Genomic DNA, 25,254 nt, shown 5'->3' on the forward strand with positions numbered 1-25,254 from the left:
GGCAACACTAAGTCCCTTTATCCACTAAGTGAGTTCATCAAAGTTGTCACACCTGGGTGAAGTCTTGTCTGGGTTTTGTCTGGTTTCAGGTTGTCTTGTCACTTCCTGTTTTGTTTTTTTTTAAAAGCTAACTCTCCTTCTCGTTTCAAATCACTTGCCCTCCCTCGATTGTCATCCTTTGTCCCGATTGATTTCACCTGTTTCCTCAAGCTTAAATGTCTCGTCTTCTTTCTGTCCTGTGCCGAAGTGTTTTGGTATCTTCTTGTATGGACCTCCAGCACTGGCCGAAAATGCATAATAAAGAAGGAAAAAACATATATACGTCGCACTGGAGTATAAGTCGCACTTTTCGGGGAAATTTATTTGATAAAATCCAACACCAAGAATAGACATTTGAAAGGCAATTTAAAATAAATAAAGAATAGTGAACAACAGGCTGAATAAGTGTACATTATATGAGGCATAAATAACCAACTGAGAAGGTGCCTGCTATGTTAACCTAACATATTATGGTAAGAGTCATTCAAATAACTATAACATATAGAACATGCTATATGTTTACCAAACAATCTGTCACTCCTAATCGATAAATCCCATGAAATCTTCTTCCTCGATGTCGCTTCTAAACAACTCTGCCAACTCCAAAGGTATGTGTCGCTTCCTCTTGTCCTTTTCTGCTGCATATTTCACTACATCCAGTTTGTAATCTGCAGTACATGATTTCCTTTTCGGTGCCATTTTTGTTCAGCCCTTCTCAGTTTTTATAAGTTACCGCCAATGTTGAAATGATCCATTTTAATAGCCACCGCAGTAGCATATAGCAGTTAGCATTCCAGGACCCACAATGCACTTCTGCCATGACCCTCCCCCACCGAATTCTTATTGGTTGACGTGTGAGTGACGATTGCTGACATTTTCTTCGTCTCTTCCGCGAATGGGATAAATAATATTATTTGTTATTTTACGGTAATATGTTAATAATTTCACACATAAGTCGCTCCTAAGTAGAAGTCGCACCCAAACTATGAAAAAAAGTGCCACATATAGTCTGAAAAATACGGTAGTAGTTGAACCAAAGAATAGTTTTGTCGGCTTGTATATTAGTGCCGCTTAGTCCTAGGTCCCTTCTTTCTTTGTCTTCATAGAATCGCCTCTGTGAGAGTAGTTTTATTTTTTAGAACCTTTTTCCCTCCGTAGCTGGAGCGTTTTGAGTTTGTTGATTTATTTCATAGCCCCTTCGTTTTCCTCCTTATAGTGGAAAGATTTTTTGATAAGTTTGTATATTTAATAGTTAGGTTAAATCTGTTTTAATAGCCTGTTTTGAGTTTATTTCTGGTTGATTGGCAACACTAAATTGGCTCTAGTGTGTGAATGTGAGTGTGAATGTTGTTTGTCTATCTGTTGGCCCTGCGATGAGGTGGTGACTTGTCCAGGGTGTACCCCGCCTTCCGCCCGATTGTAACTGAGATAGGCGCCAGCGACCCCAAACAGGGAATAAGCGGTAGAAAATGGATGGATGGATGGAGTTTATTTGGAACATGCAAGCATATAACATGATACGTCATAATTTCCAGTATCTCTTTTCAACATGTTCGATAAGGAGTAGGAAGAAGCACAGCTTATTTAATCCTACCCCATTTCTTTTACATAACAGTTAATAAAAAATGTTGTTCACTTCCTGTTCTCAATTTATTCACAATATACTCCATAAGTAATCACAATGAAAATAAAGAAATAATATTGGGTGAAGTAAGTTACCGTGCATTTCATATGGTTAGATGAGTAAGATTATTTTGAAAAAATGAACGGATGGTTGGATGAAATAAATTCAGAATGTTTATCATGGTTTTTCTTCTTTGAAATTTGGAAACACTTTAAGTTTGAAGAGTTTCTTGAAGTGGATCATATTAGTAGATTGTTTGATTGCTTTGCTTAATCCATTCCATCATTTAATTCCACATACTGATACACTGAAGGTCTTAAGTGTTGTACGTTTATACAAATGTTTTAAATTACATTGTTTCTAAGATTATATTTCTCCTCTTTTTTGGAGAAGAATTGTTGTATATTATTGGGTAGCAGGTTATAGTTTGCTTTGTGTATAATTTTAGCTGTCTGCAAATTCACTATGTCGTGGAATTTCAGTATTTTTGATTCAATAAATAAAGGGTTTGTATGTTCTCTATAACCAACATGATGTATTATTCCAACTGATCTTTTTTCTAACACTTAATAAATGAAGTGTACTTTGTAGTTATATTTCTACACAATAACTCAGATATGGTAACACTAGCGAGCAGTAGAGAATATGAAGTGATTTTTGGTCTAAAACATGTTTTGCTTTATTCATTATTGACGTGTTTCTTTATGTTGTATATTTTTTACACGAGATTTCCAGTTCAATTCAATTCATCATCAATCATTATACCTAGAAATTTGGTTTAATTTACTCTTTCAATTTCTATTCCGTCAATTGGTATTTGTTTGACTTTCTCTACAACTGTTACCAAATAGCACTATTTTAGTTTTACTAGTTTCAAAGTTAGTCTGATTTTGTCAAACCATCTTTTTAATTTATTCATTTCTTCTGTTATTATTTATATTATCTTCTGTGTGTTCTCTCCTGTTTTGGACCCCTTCCCTGGTCGCAAAAAAGGACCGCTTCCAAAGCCCTGCGCCTGTGTTCCAAGTCCAATTCTGGTCGTGACAAAAATGCAGTTATCAATCTGGGTTTAGATTTTATTTGTTTGTTTTATTTAAAGTATGATATCTTTGCTGCAGTCATCATTATTACAGTTTCTTGATACATCCCTGAAATAGACTCTGGCTTCCCAATGAAAAATCACAACACTCTCTGTTAGTAGTTGTTCTGATTATATCCCTGGGCCTGTCGCGATTTACCCCGCCCCTTTCCTGCATGGTACTATGATTTGATAGATTCCTAACTTGTCAAACCCACCTAAAGAAGTATGATGTATAGTTTTTATTCGTCAAGTAAATTGCCAATTTTTAAATTTTTTTCGCCAGCGTGCATTTCTTGTGATTAGTTATCGTCCTATTTTAGTCAGGGGAAAATAGGTTGTTGACGATAACGAAGGCAATTTTTAGTCAACAAAATGAATACTGGCTGGATCCCAGCTTGTTTCTCATGGAGAAATTTGGTAAAATATACAACCTGTTCAGTTCAAAAACAGTGTTCAAGAACCAAATTAGTTTGGAAATTGAGTTCCCACAGTATTTTTTCTCTTTACCAATGGATTATAAAGTGATGATTATGCTATATTTGCTTGTACTTTACCTGATAAAAGAAGGAATTTCTGAAGGCGTTACTGTGGTAGTTGTTTTTGGGAAGACTGGCAGCGATGTGCAGAGAAACGTCTGGAGTCTGTGGGAGGAAAGGATGCTGGTTTTCCTGTTAATGCGTCTTAATGGAACCGCATGTTGCTAAGTGATGAATTTTTCACTTCATATTTTGTTTACTAATAGGGTGTAACAGACCAGTTGCAGGCAATGCAAGCTGTGCATCAGGTAAAGTCCGTGCTGGTACACCAATAATTCTCTGGGCTGGAGGACAGATGGGTCCAGTGGGATCAACTCTCCCTCACATTCCCATTGACATTCCAGGATGTCCACTAAACAGTTGTCTGTAAAACAACATGGGCAAGTTACTGATGTGTGTATTCAATCTGTGTGCAGAGGGCGTGTAGCATGTTGTAATCTGATTTTTGGTACTTACTATAGGCCAGATATATTATAGTCAAATGTTTTGGGTGCCACATTTCTAGCATTCTCTCCAGCAGTGGTCCTTACCATAGGGCCGGGGCCCATTGTTGGGACGTGAGCGCCCCCTAGAGGGTCGCCAAAAAATGTATGTTTCTCAAACGTGGTTTGTATGGGTCGCCGTAGTGCTCAGTTGTAAGACACTTTTCCACTATTTGTGGCAGTAATGAAAAACAAGAAATCGGGTGCTCAAGTCATAGAAGTTTCTTGAGCGCAAAACATATGACTAAAGCGGTGAAGTTCAATCATGCATTACATACTATACATTACCTTTTGCACTATATTAATCCATATTTTTATGTGTTGTCAACTTTGTACTTTTTTATTATTTTATGTCATTGCCTGAAATGAATAAATTAAAAGAAAATTGTATTTTCATTAGCACTTAAATTGTATGTACGTATGTATGTATATGTATGTATATATATATATATATATGTATATAAATATATATATATATATATATATATATATATATATATATATATATATGTATATATATATATATATATATATATATATATATATGTATATATATATATATATATATATATATATATATATATATATATATATATATATATATATATATATATACATACGTTGTACCGATCCGTTGTGGTGAAGAAGGAGCTGAGCCGGAAGGCAAAGCTCTCAATTTACCGGTTGATCTACGTTCCCATCCTCACCTATGGTCATGAGCTTTGGGTCATGACCGAAAGGATAAGATCACGGGTACAAGCGGCCGAAATGAGTTTCCTCCGCCGTGTGGCGGGGCTCTCCCTTAGAGATAGGGTGAGAAGCTCTGTCATCCGGGAGGAACTCAAAGTAAAGCCGCTGCTCCTTCACATCGAGAGGAGCCAGATGAGGTGGTTCGGGCATCTGGTCAGGATGCCACCCGAACGCCTCCCTAGGGAGGTGTTTAGGGCACGTCCAACCGGTAGGAGGCCACGGGGAAGACCCAGGACACGTTGGGAAGACTATGTCTCCCGGCTGGCCTGGGAACGCCTCGGGATCCCCCGGAAGAGCTAGACGAAGTGGCTGGGGAGAGGGAAGTCTGGGTTTCCCTGCTTAGGCTGTTGCCCCCGCGACCCGACCTCGGATGAGCGGAAGATAATGGATGGATGATGGATGGATATATACATACATATATATATATATATATATATATACATACATACATACATATACATATATACATACATACATATATATATATATATATTCATACATATATATATATATATATATAAGTGTATATATAAATATGTATATTGTACCAATGATTGTCACACACACACACGAGGTGTGGTGAAATGTGTCCTCTGCATTTGACCCATCCCCTTGATCACCCCTGAGAAGTGAGGGGAGCAGTGGGCAGCAGCGGTGGTGATTTAACCCCCAATTCCAACCCTTGATGCTGAGTGCCAAGCAGGGAGGTAATGGGTCCCATGTTTATAGTCTTTGGTATGACTCGGCCGGGGTTTAAACTCCCAACCTACCGATCTCAGGTCGGACACTCTAACCCAGGGGTCGGGATCCTTTTGGGCTGAGAGAGCCATGAAAGCCAAATATTTTAAAATGTATTTCCATGAGAGCCATATAATATTTTTAAACACTGAATACAACAAAATGCGTGCACTTTTAAGTAAGACTAACATTTTTAAAGTATAATAAGTCTCTTATTCTTTTTAATAAGATTTTTATTCTGAAGCTAACCAATAATAAATAAAACACCATTAATGCGACTTCTTGAACAGGTGTGGTAGAAAACGGTTGGATGGATTAAAATGCATGAGAATTTTTTATATTTTGAATGTTATTTTTAACACTGTGATTATGTTAGAATAATTATGTATATATTATCACACAACTTTTATGCATGAGGGCCGTTGCTATAATTATTGTCAATTGTGCTCAAGTGGTAGTTTTCTTTGTCTGTGCAAAGCTGACAATCCAAAAGATTGCCAGCCAGTCTGATATCAGTGTCTGTGTCCAGGAACGGCCTGCTGACTGCCAAGGACGAACACCGCCGTGACGCAGACAGAGCAGAGAGACAAGGCGATATCACCACAACAAACACATTTGCATTTTTGCATAATCATATATTGTGTCTAACTGGAGTTGTCGAGATTACCTCCTTCCATCAGCGACAGCTTCAGTGATGTAAACAGGGACCTCCCAAATAAATAGTGGAAGCACACAGGCTGGACTTTTAGAATGTAGTTTGGATCTGTTACTAGAATACAGCCCAAAACACATGTCTCCTGATTGAGCCAAATTGAACTCTGTCTCTGCATAATTCCTTGCTCCTCGTCTGTTTAATAAATGTCATCAATGTTTGAACCTGAAAGATTACCAGCAGATATAATGTAGAAATGTCAGCTAAGAATTATCAAAGAGCCAGATGCAGTCATCAAAAGAGCCAAATCTGGCTCCAGAGCCATAGGTTCCCTACCCCTGCTCTAACCACTAGGCCACTGAGTATATATATATATATATATATATATATATATATATATATATATATATATATATATCCTTGGGTCATTATGCTAAAAAACACCAGACACTATTCACCTAACTCCACATATCCCATTCATTGAACTCATCAAGGAGGAAGTGGGTGGAAGGGGTCTCATTGGTTGCAAAAGGGGAGGTTTTTTTTTTTGCGGGGATACTGTTTGTATCTATCCATCCATCCCTCTTCTTCCGCTTATCTGAGATCGAGTCGCGGGGGCAGCAGCCTAAGCAGGGAAGCCCAGACTTCCCTCTCCGAAACCACTTTGTACAGCTCCTCCCGGGGATCCTTAGGCGTTCCCAGTCCAGCCGGGAAACATAGTCTTCCCAACGTGTCCTGGGTCTTCCCTGTGGGCTACTGCCGGTCGGACGTGCCCTAAACACCTCCCAAGTGAGGCGTTCGGGTGACATTCCGACCAGATGCCCGAACCACCTCATCTTGATCTTGTCCTTTCGGTCATAACCCAAAGCTCATGACCATAGGTGAGGATGGGAACGTAGACCGACCGGTAAATTGAGAGCTTTGCCTTCCGGCTCAGTACCTTCTTCACCACAACGGATCGATACAGCGTCCGCATTACTGAAGACGCCGCACTGATCAGCCTGTCGATCTCACGATCCACTCTTCCCTTACTCTTGAATAAAGACTCCGAGGTACTTGAACTCCTCCACTTGTGGGATGTTTGCATGTTCATATTTATTATTGCTCCATTGCACTATTGTTGTTTATGCACTGGGGCGAGAGTAATCCATCATAATTGTGTTGCTCACTTGCTGATTAATGATAATAAAGACTATTCATATTCTAAAAAGTAAAAAAAAAAAGTTAGAGTACCAATGATTGTCACACACACACTAGGTGTGGTGAAATGTGTCCTCTGCATTTGACCCATCCCCTTGTTCACCCCCTGGAAGGTGAGGGGAGCAGTGAGCAGCATCCGTGCCGCCCCCGGGAATCATTTTTGGTGATTTAACCCCCAATTCCAAGCCTTGATGCTGAGTGCCAAGCAGGGAGGTAATGGGTCCCATTTTTATAGTCTTTGGTATGACTCGGCCGGGGTTTGAACTCACAACCTACCGATCTCAGGGCGGACACCCTAACCACTAGGCAACCAAGGTAGGTACTAAACCATGATTATAGTATACTTTTACACCCCAATGTCAAGTCGGTAGTGTACAGTACCAGTGAGTCCTCTTCCAAGGAGCCATCCACTTGGGGCTCCATGTCTCAGTTGTAGCTCCACCCTATTCAGCAGCTGGAAAAGAGGAGAAAGTTCTAACAGCTTGGTCCACTCCTCCTCTGGAAATAAAGGCATCGTTATTTTGTTGCGACAAACCTGTATATTTGGTTTCACACAAAGATTCTACCTGGCATTGTCGGGAGAGAGATGAGACTGTGTGGAGCACACTCTGAAATGGAAATGGCACATTTTTTTTTAACATTTTGCTGCTGCATAGTGGAAACTCAAGACTGTCCAAAAAGTCAGACTGTTGACAGCAGCTCTTTGGCAGGACTAGAAAACAGGAGAGACATTCTATTCTATTAACAGCCTGACATTTCACTGCACCCCACAAAGCCCTCCCCTCATTTCTTTACAAGAGACAGACAATGTTTGGAATGTAGCAACAGTTGGCAGCGGCACTTCAGCAATGGGTACAATTAAAGAGATTGCATAATTTTAAAAGGGGCTGTTTGCAACTTGCTTAACCTCTTAAGGCCCAAGCTGCTTGTTTACATGATATTTTTAATATTTGTCTTTGCTATTTGTGCTTGTTGGACCCTAATTACAATAAAATCTAAAAATCATCATTTGAGATGATGTACTTAGTCCATAAGTACACAAACGTGACATGCTAGTTTTTTTTTTTACACTTTTTTTCCAAATTCCATTGTATGTTATACTCTTCTGACACCACCAGATGGCAGTATAAGTGTCCACATAAGCGGCCATAAGTTAAAGTTAAAGTACCAATGACAGTCACACACACACCAGGTGAAGTGAATTATAGGTGTGGTGAAATTTGTCCTCTGCATTTGACCCATCCCCTTGATCACCCCCTGGGAAGTGAGGGGAGCAGTGGGCAGTAGCGGTGCCGCGCCCGGGAATAATTTTTTGGTGAGTTAACCCCCAATTCCAACTCTTGATGCTGAGTGCCGATCAGTGAGGGAATGGGTCCCATTTGTGTAGTCTTTGGTATGACTCGGACAGGGTTTGAACTCACAACCTACTGATCTCAGGGCGGACACTCTAACCACTAGGCCACTGAGTAGACCCCAATTAAGTAGTGGTCACAATTTTGGAAATAAGAGCTGAAAGGTGCTGTGCACGCATGTGGTCACTAAGGCCTTTAGGTTACTTTTTTCAATCTATAAAATATACCAAGACCACCTCTGGCTAGCTGATGTTACTTCTAGAACTATAAGAATAATGTTGCATAATATGTCAAGGGGGAAGTTGAGATTTCATTAAGACAATTCAATGTGTCAACATTTGAGTGTGACTGACTTTAAGAAGGCTTAAAGAGTCTGCAAACCTTTAATGGAAAGTAATTATGGACCTTTCAAAATAAAGATAAAAAAGTCTGATAAATATATTAATACATTTTGTTTAGATGGATATGGATGATTGACATGAATATGACATCATGTACAGAGCAGGCACAGAAAATAACAAAGACAATGGTCTTGTTTTGGTATTTGGCAATTATAATTAATTACAAGGACTGTATTCTTAAAACAGTACGGTCATTTGACAATGAGTTCTGAGTATGTGTTTTTACTTCCATCTAGTTTCTACTTTTAAGTTTGTGTGGTATAAAATGAGTAAAACATCAATACTGTACATATTTATATTCATATCATATATGATAATTAGATGTAAATATCAGAATGAAGTCACAACATAATTTTAAATTTTGAATTGCTGTTTGGGAAAAAATAAATATATATATATATATATATATACACAGTATATACACACAAATATATATATACACACATATATATACATAAATATATATTTATACATACATAAATACATATACATACACATACATATATACATTTATACATATATATATATATATATATATATATACATACATACATACATACATACATACATACAGTTGTGATCTAAATTATTCAACCCCCACACAATTTTGGTGTTTTAGCAAGTTGGACATTTATTCCGTATTTTGTTTATAGTCATATCAAATAAAGATGTGTCAAATAGACAAATGCAACTTAAATTATAACACTGTATTTTACAAAATACCAAAAAAGGACATTTTTCTTAATATCTCATTGACAAAATTATTCAACCCCTTGAAGATCATAACTCTTAGTAACAGAATTTGAATAAGGTCTTTTCAATCAGATGTTGAAAACACCTGTAGATGTGATTAGAACCATAGCGAGCAACAATTAAACTGATTGAAAAAGACTGTGACGCTCAGCTTCTTGTAGATGGTCAATGGTGTATTTGCAACATGGTGAAGTCCAGGGAGTGATCAAAGAAGTCAAGAGAGGAGGTCATTTCTCTTCATAAGAAAGGATATGGATATAAGAAAATAGCAAAGACATTACACATTCCAAGAGACACAGTTGGGAGCATAATTCGCAAGTTTAAAGCTAAAGGCGCAGTGGAAACACTACCTGGGCGTGGTAGAAAGAGGATGCTGTGTGCAACTGCTGTCCGGTGTTTGAAGCGTACAGTGGTGAAAAACCCCAGGTAACAGCTGAGGAACTAAAACAGGACATTGCAGAGGGGGGAACGCAGGTTTCGGCCCAGACAATAAGGCGCGCACTAGGAGATGAAGGCCTCCATGCCAGAACTCCCAGGCCCACCCCACTTCTGACTACCAGGCACAAGAAAAATAGACTCCAGTATGCCAAAAATCATCTGGACAAACCCCAAAGGTTTTGGGAAACTGTTCTATGGAGTGATTAGACAAAACTGGAACTCTGGGCCTATGAATCAACGTTATGTCTGGAGGAGAAAAAATGAAGCTTACAAAGAGAAGAACACCTTGCCTACTGTTAAGCATGGTGGGGGGTCAATCATGCTCTGGGGCTGTTTCTCTGCCTCAGGTACCGGGAATCTCCAGCGCGTTCAAGGCATTATGAATTCTATTTCCTAACGGGATATATTAGCTGCTTGGGAGACGTTGGACCTTCCAACAGGACAAGGATCCCAAGCATACCTCCAAATCAACATCAGAGTGGTTGCAGAAGAAGGGCTGGGAGACTCTGGAGTGGCCTTCACAGTCGCCAGACCTAAATCCTTTAAAAAAGCTGTGGTGGGACTTGAAGAATGCAGTTGCAGCACGCAAGCCCAAGAATATGAATGAACTGGAGGCCTTTGCCCAAGAGGAATGGGCTAAAATACTTGTAGATGCTTGCAAGAAGCTTATGTATCACCTTTGAAGGATGTCATTACTGCCAAAGGGTGTTCTACTAAGTACTAAAGATGCATGGAACTAGGGGGTTGAATCATTTTGTCAATGAGATATTAAGAAAAATTTCCTTTTTTGGTATTTGGTAAAATACAGTGTTGCTATTTAAGTTGCATTTGACACATCTTTATTTGATATGACTATAAACAAAATACGGAATAAATGTCCAACTTGCTAAAACACCAAAATTGTGTGGGGGTTGAATAATTTTGATCACAACTGTATACATATATATATATATACATATATATATGCATACATATATATATATATATATATATATATATACAGTATATATATATATATATATATATATACATACATACATATACATACATACATATACATATACATACATATACTGTATATATATATATACAATATATATATATATATACATATATACGTATATGACAATTAAGTATTAGTAGTTAATATTAAGTGTACTGCAAGATTTTGTGCATCTGACCTTGAATGCCAGTGAAGCTTTGTTTCTGTGAGTCATGTGCAGAACCCGTCTGCGAACCTGTGTCCTGCGACTGAACTGATTGCCTCAAAGAACGGTTGAGCACTCCTTTAAAAAGAATATCTGTCAGTTCAATCTATTATCATCTACTAATATGTTGTCGTTTAGTACCTCTGTCTGGCTGCAGCTCAGTACCAAATTGATGACAGGTGTTAGTGGTGACAGTGACTTGTTGATTCATTCTCTCCAGCAGAGGTAAAATCTTCTGTTGGAGCAAACTCAAGATGTTTATAGCCGGTCTGTGGCGACAGAAGCGAATCAGACCGTATTCCTTGAACCAGAAGTTCCCACGCAACACTGCCTATAGCAACAAATGGAGATTGTAAACAGAAACATGTAAGTAGGTTCATTTCAATGTTGTGGGAACGGGTGTGCTCTGACCTGAGCTGTGTCTCCTCGGAGCTGAGAGAGACGTCTAACGCATTGCAGTTTAACAAGCGCGACATCCAAATCAAACAGTCGGGAAGAACACTGCCCCCACATTTCTCTCAGTCGCAGATCTTTGTCCTGGAGAACCAATTAAACAGAAGTTACTATTTCGTACGTTACATACACCATATCACGTCACGTCCGACTCACATCTGGCTCATTAGATATAAGTGGTGGACAGCCAGCATCTGTTCTTATTAGGAACGAGGCGCCATTTACGTTTCTGAAAGAAAAATGCTCTATGCGTGCGCTGTTTTTGACTGTACGAACCGTACAAATTACGAAAAGCATAAACGTTTCTTCAGAGTTTCTTGAGAGGTAATCGAGACTGGGCAGAAGAGTACAAGGTTTTACGAAAGACGACGAGAAAAGTGGCACCCACCCCAGTCATTAGGAGGAGAATCAAAGTTGTTTTTATACTTTACTCGTTAGTGTATAATCTTGATATTGTTTGTATTTTGATTTTTGACAAACAGAAACCAGAAAGTCAGGGTCAATGACACTTGGTCAGGAAAGGTACTTCTATGTCTCCCCTATTTATTTTGTACACAAATGTGTCAGAGTCCACATGACAACAGGACAAAAGTCAAATATGGTGATGATTCAGTAATGGTTAGTTTCCATCCATCCATCCATCCATTTTCTACCGCTTATTCTCTACGGCAGGGGTCACCAACCTTTTTGAAACCAAGAGCTACTTCTTGGGTACTGATTAATGCGAAAGACTACCAGTTTGATACACACTTAAATAAATTGCCAGAAATAGCCAATTTGCTCAATTTACCTTTAATAAATAAATCTATATATATTAAAAAATTGGGTATTTCTGTCCGTCATTCCGTCGTATATTTTTTTCCTTTTACGGAAGGTTTTTTGTAGAGAATAAAAGATGTAAAAAACACTCAATTGAACGGTTTAAAAGAGGAGAAAACACGAAAAAAAAAAAAAAAAATTGAAACATAGTTTGTCTTGAATTTCGACTCTTTAAAATTCAAAATTCAACCGAAAAAAGTGAAGCGAAAAACTAGCTAATTCGAATCTTTTTGAAAAACTTAAAAAAATAATTTATGGAACATCATTAGTAATTTTTCCTGATTAACATTAATTTTAGAATTTTGATGATGTTTTAAATAGGTTAAAATCCAATCTGCACTTTGTTAAAATATATAACAAATTGGACCAAGCTATATTTCTAACAAAGACAAATCATTATTTCTTCTAGATTTTCCAGAACAAAAATTTTAAAAGAAATTCCAAAGATTTTGAAATAAAATGGAATTTTGATTCTAAAGATCTTCTAGATTTGCCGGAATATTTTTTTAAATTTTAATCATAATAAGTTTAAAGAAATATGTTCTACACATATTCTTTGTCGAAAAAACAGAAGCTAAAATGAAGAATTAAATAAAAATATATTTATTCTTCTTTACAATAAAAATAAAAAAAATACTTGAACATTGATTTAAATTGTCAGGAAAGAAGAGGAAGGAATTTAAAAGGTAAAAAGGTATATATGCTTAAAAATCCTAAAATTATTTTTAAGGTTGTATTTTTTCTCTAAAATTGTCTTTATGAAAGTTATAATAAGCAAAGTAAAAAATTAATGAATTTACTTAAACAAGTGAAGACAAAGTCTTTAAATAATTTTCTTGGATTTTTAAATTCTATTTGAGTTTTGTTTCTCTTAGACTTAAAAATGTCGAGCAAACGAGGACCAGCTTGCTAGTAAATAAATAAAAATTTTAAAATAGAGGCAGCTCACTGGTAAGTGCTGCTATTTGAGCTATTTTTAGAACAGGCCAGCGGGCGACTCATCTGGTCCTTACGGGCTACCTGGTGCCCGCGGGCACTGCGTTGGTGACCCCTGCTCTACGGAATTGCGGGGATTGCATGAGCCTATCCCAGCTGCATTCGGGCAGAAGGCGGGATGCACCCTGGACAAGTCGCCACCTCATCGCAGGGCCAAAACAGACAGACAACATTCACACTCACATTCACACACTAGGGCCAATTTAGTGTTGCCAATCAACCTATCCCCAGGTGCATGTCTTTGGAGGTGGGAGGAAGCCGGAGTACCCGCAGGGAACCCACAAAGTCACGGGGAGAACATGCAAACTCCACACAGTAAGATCTCGAGCCCGGGATTGAACACAGGACCTTCGTATTGTGAGGCACATGCAGTTGGTTAAATGGGTATGCAGTCATGGGTTGCAGCTGTCGGGTTTTAGTTGTTGCAAATGTAGGTTGTTTACATGGACGCCTCCTCGCAAGACGCAAAGTTAAATCATGAAGTCCAACCTTACCAGAGCAAAAACAATGTATATTTATCCAGGGGAGTCTTAGTATCTGTTTCCTTGACCCAGCCACACACAAAGAAGTTGTAGGACTCCATGCTTTTCCAAGTTTTCATCTATTTTGTCGTGTAGAATGGACAGAAAAGAGTGCAAGTCGAAACAGTACAATTTTAAAGTGCGTCAATTCTTCACACCTTTCCCTTAAAACCCAAACCATCCAACACTCAAATCAAACCAACAAGGGACATATGGCACAAACATACAAGTAAGACGACAAAAACAAACACTCACTCACACACACACACACACACACACACACACACACACACACACACACACACACATACATACATACATACATACATACATACATGCATACAAAGCCAGAGACAGACATTAGAGGCTGAAAGGAGAGGGAAAGGGAGAAAGAAATAAAAAAATAAATAAATAATTAAATAAAAGAGAGATTATTCCTCATCTGTGTCTGGGCATAAGTCAAGAGTGTTGACATACAGCAAGAAGGGACTCCATGAGCTTTGAAACGCTTGAGCAGAATTATCCTCTGTATTTGACCCATCCCCATGTTCACGCCCTGGGAGGTGAAGGAAGCAGTGAGCAGCAGCGGTGGCTGCGCTCAGGAATCATTTTGATGATTTAAGCCCCAATTCCGACCCTTGATGCGGAGTGCCAAACAGTGAGGCAATGGGTCCCATTTTTATAGTCTTTGGTATGACTCGGCCGGGGTTTGAACTCACGACCTTCCAGTCGCAAGGCGGACACTCTAACCACAAGGCCACTGAACAAGGTTTGGATATGTCTGGGAATTCCAACAACAGATACTGTATTTTTCTGACTATAAGTCACAGTTTTTTTTCATAGTTTGGCCGGGGGTGCGACTTATACTCGACTTATGTGTGAAATTATTAACACATTACCGTAAAATATCAAATAATAATATTTAGCTCATTCACGTAAGAGACTAGACGTATAAGATTTCAAGGGATTTATCGATTAGGAGTCACAGATTGTTTGGTAAACGTTATTTGAATGACTCTTACCATAATGTTACTTTAAAGGGGAACATTATCAGCAGACCTATGTAAGCGTCAATATATACCTTGATGTTGCAGAAAAAAGACCATATATTTTTTTAACCGATTTCCGAACTCTAAATGGGTGAATTTTGGCGAATTAAACGCCTTTCTGTTTATCGCTCTGGAGGCGATGACGTCAGAATGTGACGTCCCCGAGGTAACACACCCACCATTTTCATTTTCACATTACAAACACCGGGTCTCCGCTCCGTTATTTTCCGTTTTTTTGACTATTTTTTGGAACCTTGGAGACATCATGCCTCGTCGGTGTGTTGTCGGAGGGTGTAACAACACTAACAGGGAGGGATTCAAGTTGCACCACTGGCCCGAAGATGCCAAGGTGTCTGCCGCCAGACCCCCATTGAATGTGCTGAAGTGTCTCCACATTTTACCGGTGTTGTGCCGAATTATGCACCCCCGCCGTAAAATGCACAACACCGGCGATGCTAAGGCAGACATGGCACAGAGATGTATGGATAACCTGCAAATGCATTTGCAACGATAGTCAACGAAATCACAAAGGTGAGTTTTGTTGATGTTGAAAAGATGCGAAAGTCCTGATCGTTTGGTCCGCACATTTTACCGGTGATGCTAACGCAGCTATTCGGCCATGCTATGGCTATGAATAGCGTCAATAGCTATTCGCTCAATAGCTTCAGTTTCTTCTTCAATACTTTCATACTCCAACCATCTGTTTCAATACATGCGTAATCTGTTGAATCGCTTAAACCGCTGAAATCCGAGTTTGAATCCGAGCTAATGTCGCTATATCTTACTGTGCTATTCCCATTGTTTGTTTACATTGGCAGCACTGTGTGACGTCACAGGGAAATGGATAGTGGTTTCGAAGATAGCGAAAATAAGGCACTTCAAAGCTTTATTTAGGGATATTCCGAGACCGGTAAAATTTTGAAAAAAACTTCTAAAAATACAACAAGCCACTGGGAACTGATTTTTATTGTTTTTAACCCTTTTGAAATTGTGATAATGTTCCCCTTTAACATAGCAGGCACCTTCTCAGTTGGTTATTTATGCCTCATATAACGTACACTTATTCAGCCTCTTGTTCACTATTCTTTCATTATTTTAATTTGCCTTTCAAAAGTCTTTTCTTGGTGTTGGGTTTTATCAAATAAATTTCCCCCCAAAATGCGACTTATACATGTTTTTTTCCTTCTTTATTGTGCATTTTCGGCAGGTGCGACTTAAACTCCGGAGCAACTTATACTCCGAAAAACACGGTAATTATTGATATCGTTCAAAAACTTTTTTTGATAAAGTATCAGGATTTATTCCATTGTATAGTTAAATTTTTGCTCGTATCTGCTTTTTGCAGGAAGAACTAGGCCCCCAGCGTACTCAAATAGTTTGCAAGCTGCTTTCGGAACAACAACCACCTTGGTTTGGTTGACCACCACTGTTTCTCACTTCCGGGAAGAAGTCACGTGTCAAAATACAAGCAAAACCACACAAATATTCTGACCATCACATGGAAGCTCGCGGTCCACTCGACTCTCTGTGTGCTCCATTTCTTCTGGTCTTGTTGCAGCTGCTCCATGCAAACATCCATCATGTCGAGGACTGACAGCAACTCCGCGAACCAAACACAGTGCTGATCCCACTCCTCCTCATCCACTTGACACAGACACAAAAGTGGTTCTCAATTATACTGTCAAACATGTAAAAAAAACATAAAACAAACATTACATCACCCGAAAAAGTATGTTTCCAACCAGAAAGAGGGCTGTGTTGTACAGAAAGGACGAGTAGGGTTCGCAGACCCAGAGTCAACAATAGGCAGAACATTTTATTTTTCTAGGCCTCCCTAATTTTTACCCCTAAATAACAAATGATACTCATGTTGTTGGTGTTTTCTACCAACAAATGACATTTAGTGTACTCCAAAACAGCACAATGAGACTGTGGAGGGGGGCGTGGCCTGCGCCTGCAGCGGAACGGGGTGTGCCAGGACCGGCCTCTAAGTCAGCGACAGGTGCGTAGATGGCAAAGGTAATATTTCATGTTATTATGAATGTGCCCTGGTACTACATTACATATGTACTTACAGTGTGTAAGCTCTGATTCGATTACAATTATGATTCAGGAGCTACGATTTGATTAAAAATCGATCAATGATGCAACTTTAATTAATGTGTATTGAAGCCGTTTTACATTTCTTTTTGTTTCACTGACTATCACTTGCAACTTAAAAAAAATATTCATTTGGAATGAAAAACTGTTTTATTAATTCCCACATTTATTTATTAAATTAATGAAAATGTGTGCAAAACAGGAATTTAAGGCCGCGATAGTAAAGGAGCTGGTCTGATTTCTCAGTGAGGTGGGTCGCTGCAGCCAACCAAATTTTACAATTGTCTGTGTGGAGGGAGGCGTGGTCTCCGGGCCTGCCGTGGAGCCGGGTGTGTAAGGCCCGGCCTCGAAGCTGACGGCAGGTGGGTAGATTGCCCAGCTGGGACTGATTATCTAATCGCATGTCGCCGTTATTAGCAGCAGCCGGGACGAGACACAGTGTTTGAGTTGGAGCGAGAGAGAGAGACACACCGAGAGAAAGACTGTAAACGAAAGACTTAAAAGTCACAGAACTGTGTGCTGTTGTAGCGTGGGCGGCAATAAAACAATTCTCTAACCTGACTACCGTGTGTACGAGAGGATCTGTCCTGATCAGGGGAACCCACGGGAGGCCAACTTCCATAGTGTGCATTACTTTATTTACAATAAATACATACATTATTTCCCCCACCTTTTGACTGTGTATATACAACCTTGATGGAATTTTTTGTATGTTTTTTATAGGCAGAAACGAGCAAATCCCATTTACCATCACTGTTAGTTGACTTTTGCTAACATTTATTTAAGAGATAGAATGCATACAAAAAAAAAACCTGTGTGCTGGTTTCACATAAGGATTGTGAATGCGAGGCAAAATTCCCCAAAAGTTTTTGAGCAATGTGCTGCATTTGTTTGTTTTGGATCGTTGCTTGGATGTTCTTCCCTGCAGCTACAGTATGTCTCTGCTATCCTGGGTTTCGCAAATATGTCCAGTTTCTGTACTCTTAGCTTCTTGCTCCCTCGCCATTGTTCTTGTATCTACCCTTTTTGTTGCCACTTTTTCTGTTACATTTTTTAGTTACTCTCTCCCAAGCAGTATTGCTTCACTTTTTGTTTTAGGACTATTTACTGTTTATTCCCAGTTGTACTTTGGATTTTTTTTCAAGCCTTATGCTTCGCTTTCTGTTTAAAACCTTTTTTTGCTGGGGAATAAACAGTCCATTTTTTTTTCCAACCTATCTACCTTGTCTCTTGGGTGCCTGTCTCACAACTCCTGACACGAAAGAGCGAAACCATGCTCATTTTTAATCGATAAACCAGTCGATCCAGGATTTCACAAGCATTTTGTGGATTGTTTGGCCTTAAATGTGCGGCTTTTACACACAAACACACACAAGTGAATGCAAGACATACTTGGTCAACAGCCTTACAGGTAACACTGAGGGTGGCCGTATAAACAACTTTAAAACTGTTACAAATATGCGCCACACTGTGAACCCACACCAAACAATAATGACAAACACATTTCGGGAGAACATCTGCACCGTAACACAACACAACAAATACCCAGAATCCCTTGCAGCACTAACTCTACCGGGATGCTACAATATACACCCCCGCTACCACCCAAATCCCCCCCGCCCCCATCTCCCAAATTCGGAGGTTTCAAGGTTGGCAAGTATGTCATCAACACACTTAAACATCTCTGTCATGTAAATGTTGCCTATTTGCATCAGCATTGCAAACACAAATCTGTTCTTAATTGCCTTATCCAGGATAAATAAAGGTTAAATACATATATAAATACATGTCAACTAGGAAGTACATGTTTAATACTACATTACCCAAGAGGCTTAGCGAGCTGCACAGAAACCAAAAGGAGATATGAGCTCTGCAGAAGGATGACAATAGGCCCTTTTCCACCGCAGGACCTTTTTCAGGAGCTTTCCACTTACTCTGGTAAATAAAGTTCCCCCCGTGTTTCCACCAAAAACTACCCAGGTAGATTTAGTTTTTTAGAATCCATTCAGAGTTCCTGCCTGCCAGGTGGGACTTTTGGAAGGTACCAGGAATCTTTTCGGGGTCGGGCCGTGCTGATTGGTAGAACACTGTTGGGGGCGTTCCTAAAACGTCTTTACGGACACAGGACCGCCATCAGAATATGTGCTGCGACTTCTTTATTTCTTGTGTATTTCTATTAAAAGAAACTTGACGAGGAAGAAACGGAAGAATGGAAGGAACTTTCGACAAGGAGAGCTGGCAAACCTCTTATTAGATATAAAATGCAACACAATATATAATACTGTAGATATTTCCAGTCTAGAAGCAATTTACCCAGTGTAAGGATGTTGAGTACATGTGGAGGCAGAATGAGAGCCAAGCTGGCACGCCGGGCGGTTCTCCTCTGGGCCTCGGCCTGCGCTGAGTCGTGCATCTCCACAGCTGCCTTCCTCAGCGACCTCCCTGAACACTGGACCTGCAAACACGCTCCACGGTCACGCAGGAGCTCACACGCTTTTAATTAAGGCCTGTTCACCTGGTGGCCGCCGTGCTCCGTGACAATACACTGGAACAGAGCCGAGTCCACATCCGAGAGGACGCCCTCCTCCTGCTGGCCCTGCTGCTGCCAGTAAGTATTTCGTGCGCACGCCTCTCCATCCAGAGCCTCCACCTGCCAAGCAGCTTGATCAGAAACAACGGCAAAAAGACTTGATTTGATTTCCCCACCTGAACGCTGTCATTTTGAGCCATCATTGCGAGCCAGTAGGAGGCTGTGACAGGTACAACTGTGCTTTTAAGCACATCCAACCTGGCGCCAACCACTGGAGCTAGAATGCCCGTTACCGGGTCAACTGCCTGAGAGGCGTATTTGATGGCCACCAGACCTGCAAAGACACAATGTAGTTAAGGATGGACATTCGTCCTGGATGGATTGTTTTGAGAAAATAATAAAGGTGGATGTAGTTTTGCCTGAATCGACAGCGCCTTTGCTGGTTACAGTAACAAATGATTATTATTGTGTGGTGCTGCAATGAATAGTCCACATAATTGATTACGTTTAGTTATAACATACCATACCAACTTTATTTATAAAGCCCTTTAAAAACTTTGAACTGCGTATGCCACATTGGGGCCAGTGCGTGTTCATACTGGAGTCTGATTAACATCACATTTTTTTGATCATATTACGCCTATACTGGCTCACCTGCACTGGCTTCCTGTGCACTTAAGATGTGACTTTAAAGTTTTACTACTTACGTATAAAATACTACACGGTCTAGCTCCAGCCTATCTTGCGTATTGTATTTTTAGCCTACAGTATTTAGTCAGCCATCGATTGTGCAAGTTCTCCCACTTCAAATGATGACAGAGGTCTGTAATTTTCATCATAGGTACACTTCAACTGTGAGAGACGGAATGTGAAAAAAAAATCCAGGAATTCACATAGTAGGAATTTTAAAAAATTTATTTTTAAATTACGGTGGAAAATAAGTATTTGGTCAACCATTCAAAGCTCTCACTGATGAAAGGAGGTTTTGGCTCAAAATCTCACAATACATGGCCCCATTCATTCTGTCCTTAACACGGATCAATCGTCCTGTCCCCTTAGCAGAAAAACAACCCCAAATCATGATGTTTCCACCCCCATGCTTCACAATAGGTATGGTGTTCTTGGGATGCAACTCAGTATTCTTCTTCCTCCAAACACGACAAGTTGAGTTTATATCAAAAAGTTCTATTTTGGTTTCATCTGACCACATGACATTCTCCCAATCCTCTGCTGTATCAATCATGTATCCATTTTGGTATAAACTCAACTTGTCGTGTTTCATGCAGATGCACAAGTCTTGTTTTAAAAGTGTAACTGCTATTAATAATTGTCAAAATCATATATATATATATATATATATATACCTATATATATATATATATATATATATCTCAGAATCATCAATCTAATACAATTTGAATTGCACATTATGATACAGAAAAAAGTGCTACTGCTTTTAGCCTTAAATTATTGGTTAATAAATACCGTAGTATAGTATGGTTAAATTACCTGATTTTTACTGCATTTTCCTGTAGTAACACAATCATTTTGGTTTTTACTCTGAATCTACATATGTATAATCGCCATCGCAATATTATTACATATTTTTCCCTACATTTTGTTATTATGATATCTTAATAGTTATAACTCTGATTAAGGGCAAGTAAAATTCATGAGTACGATTTAATTTAACAAAGTGTTTGGTTACCAAAAGAACTAGGAATGACACAGGAAGTCCTTCATACCGACAGCAATCAGACTGTATAATGCATATGTTCCTTTTGACTGTACATTTACTGTAAATGTATAATGTATTTATATTATTCGCATGTGAATAATGCTGTATAATAGACTGTATTTATGTTATTCACATTTAAAAAATACCTAAGTGTTTGTTTATTGTGAGCTAGCTGTGGTGATGAAATTCCCCCAGGGATCAATAAAGTACTTTCTATTCTATTCTATTCTATTGATGTTGCAATAATGTAAAAGTAGAGAATAAATGTTTGTAAAGGTCTGATATATTTTTACTCTTAATTTGTTTAAATGCCCCAGTGCCATGGAGGCAAAACAATAAAATAAAAATGTACGATTAAACCATCTTGTAATATTTGCAAAGGTTCTATGCTATGCTTAACATTGCTATTGTCCTCAATTCTAGTACTAACACACAACTGTTGATCAGTAATCTATGTTTGCACTACCTCTGCCATCCGGGTCTTCCATGGTCCCTGCCAGCGGTATTGTCCTGCCTGATACAAGGTCAGTCCCACATCCCAAAACAGGAACACTGAGACCTGATCCCATGGGGTCTGGGTACTCCATTCCCAGCAAGGCGGGCACAGCAATGCCAGAGGAAGGCATGTCTCCTGGTTGGAGAAACATAGGAGCACAAAGTGGCTATACTGTAACTACCTATGTATCAATGAAACACTGGTAAACCTAGTTCCTGGGCAAAATTCCTGGTGGCCTATGGCTGTACTGCCTCAAACAGTAGAGGAAAAAAAGGGACATTTGGCAATAACACAGCCAAACTCCTCCAAAATAAGGCACTATAAACACAGATGTTGCAAGTTCCCAACCTGATATTTGCCTTTTTAACTGATCTTTTCCGCAGCTGTGTCCTAGTGTTTACATGGCAAAGGGTTGTACTCACGTAAAAGATTCCTTCAAAAGGGGTGCAAGCTCAGGAAGACACAATTAAATTCACAGATTTCTTATTACATGGTCAAGGTTGAAAAACACATTCATGTGTGTATTAGCAGAACACCGGCCCAAATTTGACAGAAAGTTGCAACAAAAGAGTCATCCATCCACAGTGTGAAGTCACTTCTAAGATACCTATTGTCAGGTTAAAACACCGATGACATCTATTAAACAGACAAGGAGCAAGGAATTAAACAGACAGGCTTCAATTTAGCTTAATTAGGAAAGCGCGTATATCTGTATTTGTGTACAGTGTCGTCCCACGCTCTGGCGAAAGGATTCCACGCATCCTTTTTTATTTGGACTTTCCCTGATTACATGGCATCAGCTGTTTCTAAGGGGAGAAGGGGTGGTAAACAGCCGTTGCCCTCGGTCGAGAAAACAGTTCAAAGAAAAGATGCCTGGAGTTTCCGTCAGGTCCTGCTTCCTTTCTGCTTTGTAGATCTCGGGTCATGACAAGATCTTCCTGTGGATTACTATAGATCAAAGAAACCAACACCTTCATTTCGCTTCCCATCGTACGCATTAGAGTTTTGCAAGCCTTTTGCTTTGTAAGATCAGAGACAGCTTTTGTCTGCTCGCCGGGGAACTCATGGAAACACAAAGTTTTGTGATAACTTAGACACAATTATTCTTACACCTATCCTCATCACTATGGCGGAAAATAAAGTTATTCCATGTACATTATCACTGGAGGACTAGAGGACAAGGAATAGCAAAGCATGCTACACGCACACAAGAAGCTAACCGCTAGCTTCAATGTTAAGTAGGCGTGATCAATGTTGATACTACCGATTCCTAGGATAGTTTGAGTTTACAAACAATAATACAGTGATTGCATCCATATTTTCATTATTACAAAATCCTTACTTTTTTGGTAGTTTTTGTCATTGTTTAAAAAAATCAGGGAGTGTTTTTGTAGAGGATTTTGCCTCACCTAGAGAACCTCCATCTTGGTGCAGACGCTTAGTGGTGTCCAGCAGGATCTCCAGCCTAGTTTGCACCTGCAGCTGGCAGTGCTGACTCCTCCTCCAGTGCGAGTGGAGCTCCTGAGTGGCTGCACCAACACCATCCTGCCAACTCTGCCCCCGCTCTCCTCTCAGATGGAGCGGCAAAGTCAGGTCTGAACCCCACTCCTCATTTAGGGGCCTCAGGAGCTTCACTATTTTCAACATTGCAGTCAAAACCTAGTGAGCGAATCGGTGTCATTAGGTCTGCTGATACTAAATAGGATCTGTATTTCAAAAAAGTCACCATGCTGTCGAGAAGGGTCTGATATCCTCCTGCATGAGGCACCAGCTGCCCGGCCCGGATGCTCGCACCTCCCACTCTCACCATCAGCCCACTGAGAGGCTCAATGAAGGACTCGCCCAGCAGGGCTCCACATACTGGCAGAACCACTCCTACATGTCGATTTCAGACATTAACTAAAGTGGTTGCATGTAGCGACTCACAAGCACTACTAACCTGTCACTGGATCGAGACTGACCCCAGTAGTCAGCCCAACATTCCCTGTCCGGGGATCCAGCATGGGGTAGCCCACCTGAACGGGTTGCAGCATTCGGGTGATGGGGCAGATGTGCGTCTTTCCCAAAGGGTAAACCAGACCAGTGTGTGGGTGGATGGTTACAGCTAGGATGGGCACTGGGACCCCAGTGTCGGGGTCTGTCATGGGCGCACCGAGCTGCAGTTTTTGGCCTGGTCGGAGGCCTCTGAGCCGGACGCTGGGCAGAGGCTGGTTTGAATGGCAAGATGTCGGGTATGGAATGAAGGGAATAAGAGGACTTTCCCATGTCTTGGTATCTCCTTGTAAAAGGTAAAAAAACAGAAGTTTATACTGTTAGGGACAATCTATTTCGTAGTATGTCCCAGCTAAGAATGGGCCGGGTACTGCTTTTAAGATATACCCCAATATTAAGAAGAGACGGTTTTAAAACTGCAACAATGTACCTTCATATTGTCTATATCAGTGGTTCTCAACCTTTTTTCTGTTATGATCCGCTGGCCGGATCATATTATGTTTAGATTTTTAGTTTGTTTGTGCACTTCTCAGTTTGTTTCCATAGTTACGTATTAGTTTCACCTGCCGGTTGTAACAGACGCACACCTGTTTTTGTAATCACGGTCGTTATTTAAGCCTGCCTTCTCCTGTCAGTCTGTTTGGCTTCGGAGCTTGTGTTCACACAACAACTAACAACTTTTGTTTCCCGGTTCTGTACTTGATAGCTTCCGCGCTAGGCTTGTTATTTCTCTAGCTCCCATGCTAGGTCTTTTGTTTTGACTTTTGAGCTTTTAGCAAGTTTTTCTTTGTTAGGGTCTAATTTATTTTTAAATAAATCATTTGTTCTTACCTTCACTTTGTGTCCGAAGCCCGACTGCATCCTTGGGAGAACGAACCCACATCACCATGCGACCCGGACGTTACATTTTCAGTGATGTACCCGCTGTGAACATAATTTTAATTCAAGTACCCCCTAATAAGAGCAAAGCATTTTTGGTTGAAAAAAGAGATAAAGAAGTAAAATACAGCACTATGTCATTAGTTTCTGATTTAGTAAATTGTATAACAGTGCAAAATATTGCTCATTTGTTGTGGTCTTTCTTGAACTATTTGGAAAAAAAGATATAAAAATAACTAAAAACTTTTTGAAAAATAAACAAGTGATTAAATTATGAATAAAGATTTCTACACATAGAAGCAATCATCAACTTAAAGTGCCCTCTTTGGGGATTGTAATAGAGATCCATCTGGATTCATCAACTTAATTCTAAACATTTCTTCACAAAAAGAGAAATCTTTATGGAACATGTCCACAAAAAATCTAG

At 39.6% G+C, this 25,254-nt stretch overlaps 1 protein-coding gene across 4 annotated transcripts in view; it reads right to left on the minus strand.

The window, feature by feature from the left end:
• Positions 1-25,254, minus strand: part of LOC133537488 (uncharacterized) — a 78,306-nt gene that overhangs the window by 15,893 nt on the left and 37,159 nt on the right. For 3 of the 4 annotated variants that reach the window (XM_061878539.1, XM_061878540.1, XM_061878541.1), the window contains exons 16-30: positions 23,896-24,234; positions 23,683-23,831; positions 23,366-23,615; positions 21,927-22,091; positions 19,899-20,056; positions 19,708-19,842; positions 19,506-19,647; positions 16,585-16,736; positions 11,666-11,791; positions 11,396-11,585; positions 11,228-11,332; positions 7,669-7,710; positions 7,484-7,600; positions 3,499-3,644; positions 3,299-3,385 (exon numbers count right to left, since the gene is read on the minus strand). In XM_061878539.1, the coding sequence (XP_061734523.1) occupies positions 3,299-3,385; positions 3,499-3,644; positions 7,484-7,600; positions 7,669-7,710; positions 11,228-11,332; positions 11,396-11,585; positions 11,666-11,791; positions 16,585-16,736; positions 19,506-19,647; positions 19,708-19,842; positions 19,899-20,056; positions 21,927-22,091; positions 23,366-23,615; positions 23,683-23,831; positions 23,896-24,234 (2,303 nt within the window). Of the gene's footprint in view, positions 1-3,298; positions 3,386-3,498; positions 3,645-7,483; positions 7,601-7,637; positions 7,711-11,227; positions 11,333-11,395; positions 11,586-11,665; positions 11,792-16,584; positions 16,737-19,505; positions 19,648-19,707; positions 19,843-19,898; positions 20,057-21,926; positions 22,092-23,365; positions 23,616-23,682; positions 23,832-23,895; positions 24,235-25,254 lie in introns of those variants that run through there. The other variant, XR_009802705.1, reaches the window with a different exon arrangement.

Source organism: Nerophis ophidion, linkage group LG18 (assembly GCF_033978795.1).
Source record: "Nerophis ophidion isolate RoL-2023_Sa linkage group LG18, RoL_Noph_v1.0, whole genome shotgun sequence".
NCBI classification, from domain to species: Eukaryota; Metazoa; Chordata; class Actinopteri; order Syngnathiformes; family Syngnathidae; genus Nerophis; species Nerophis ophidion.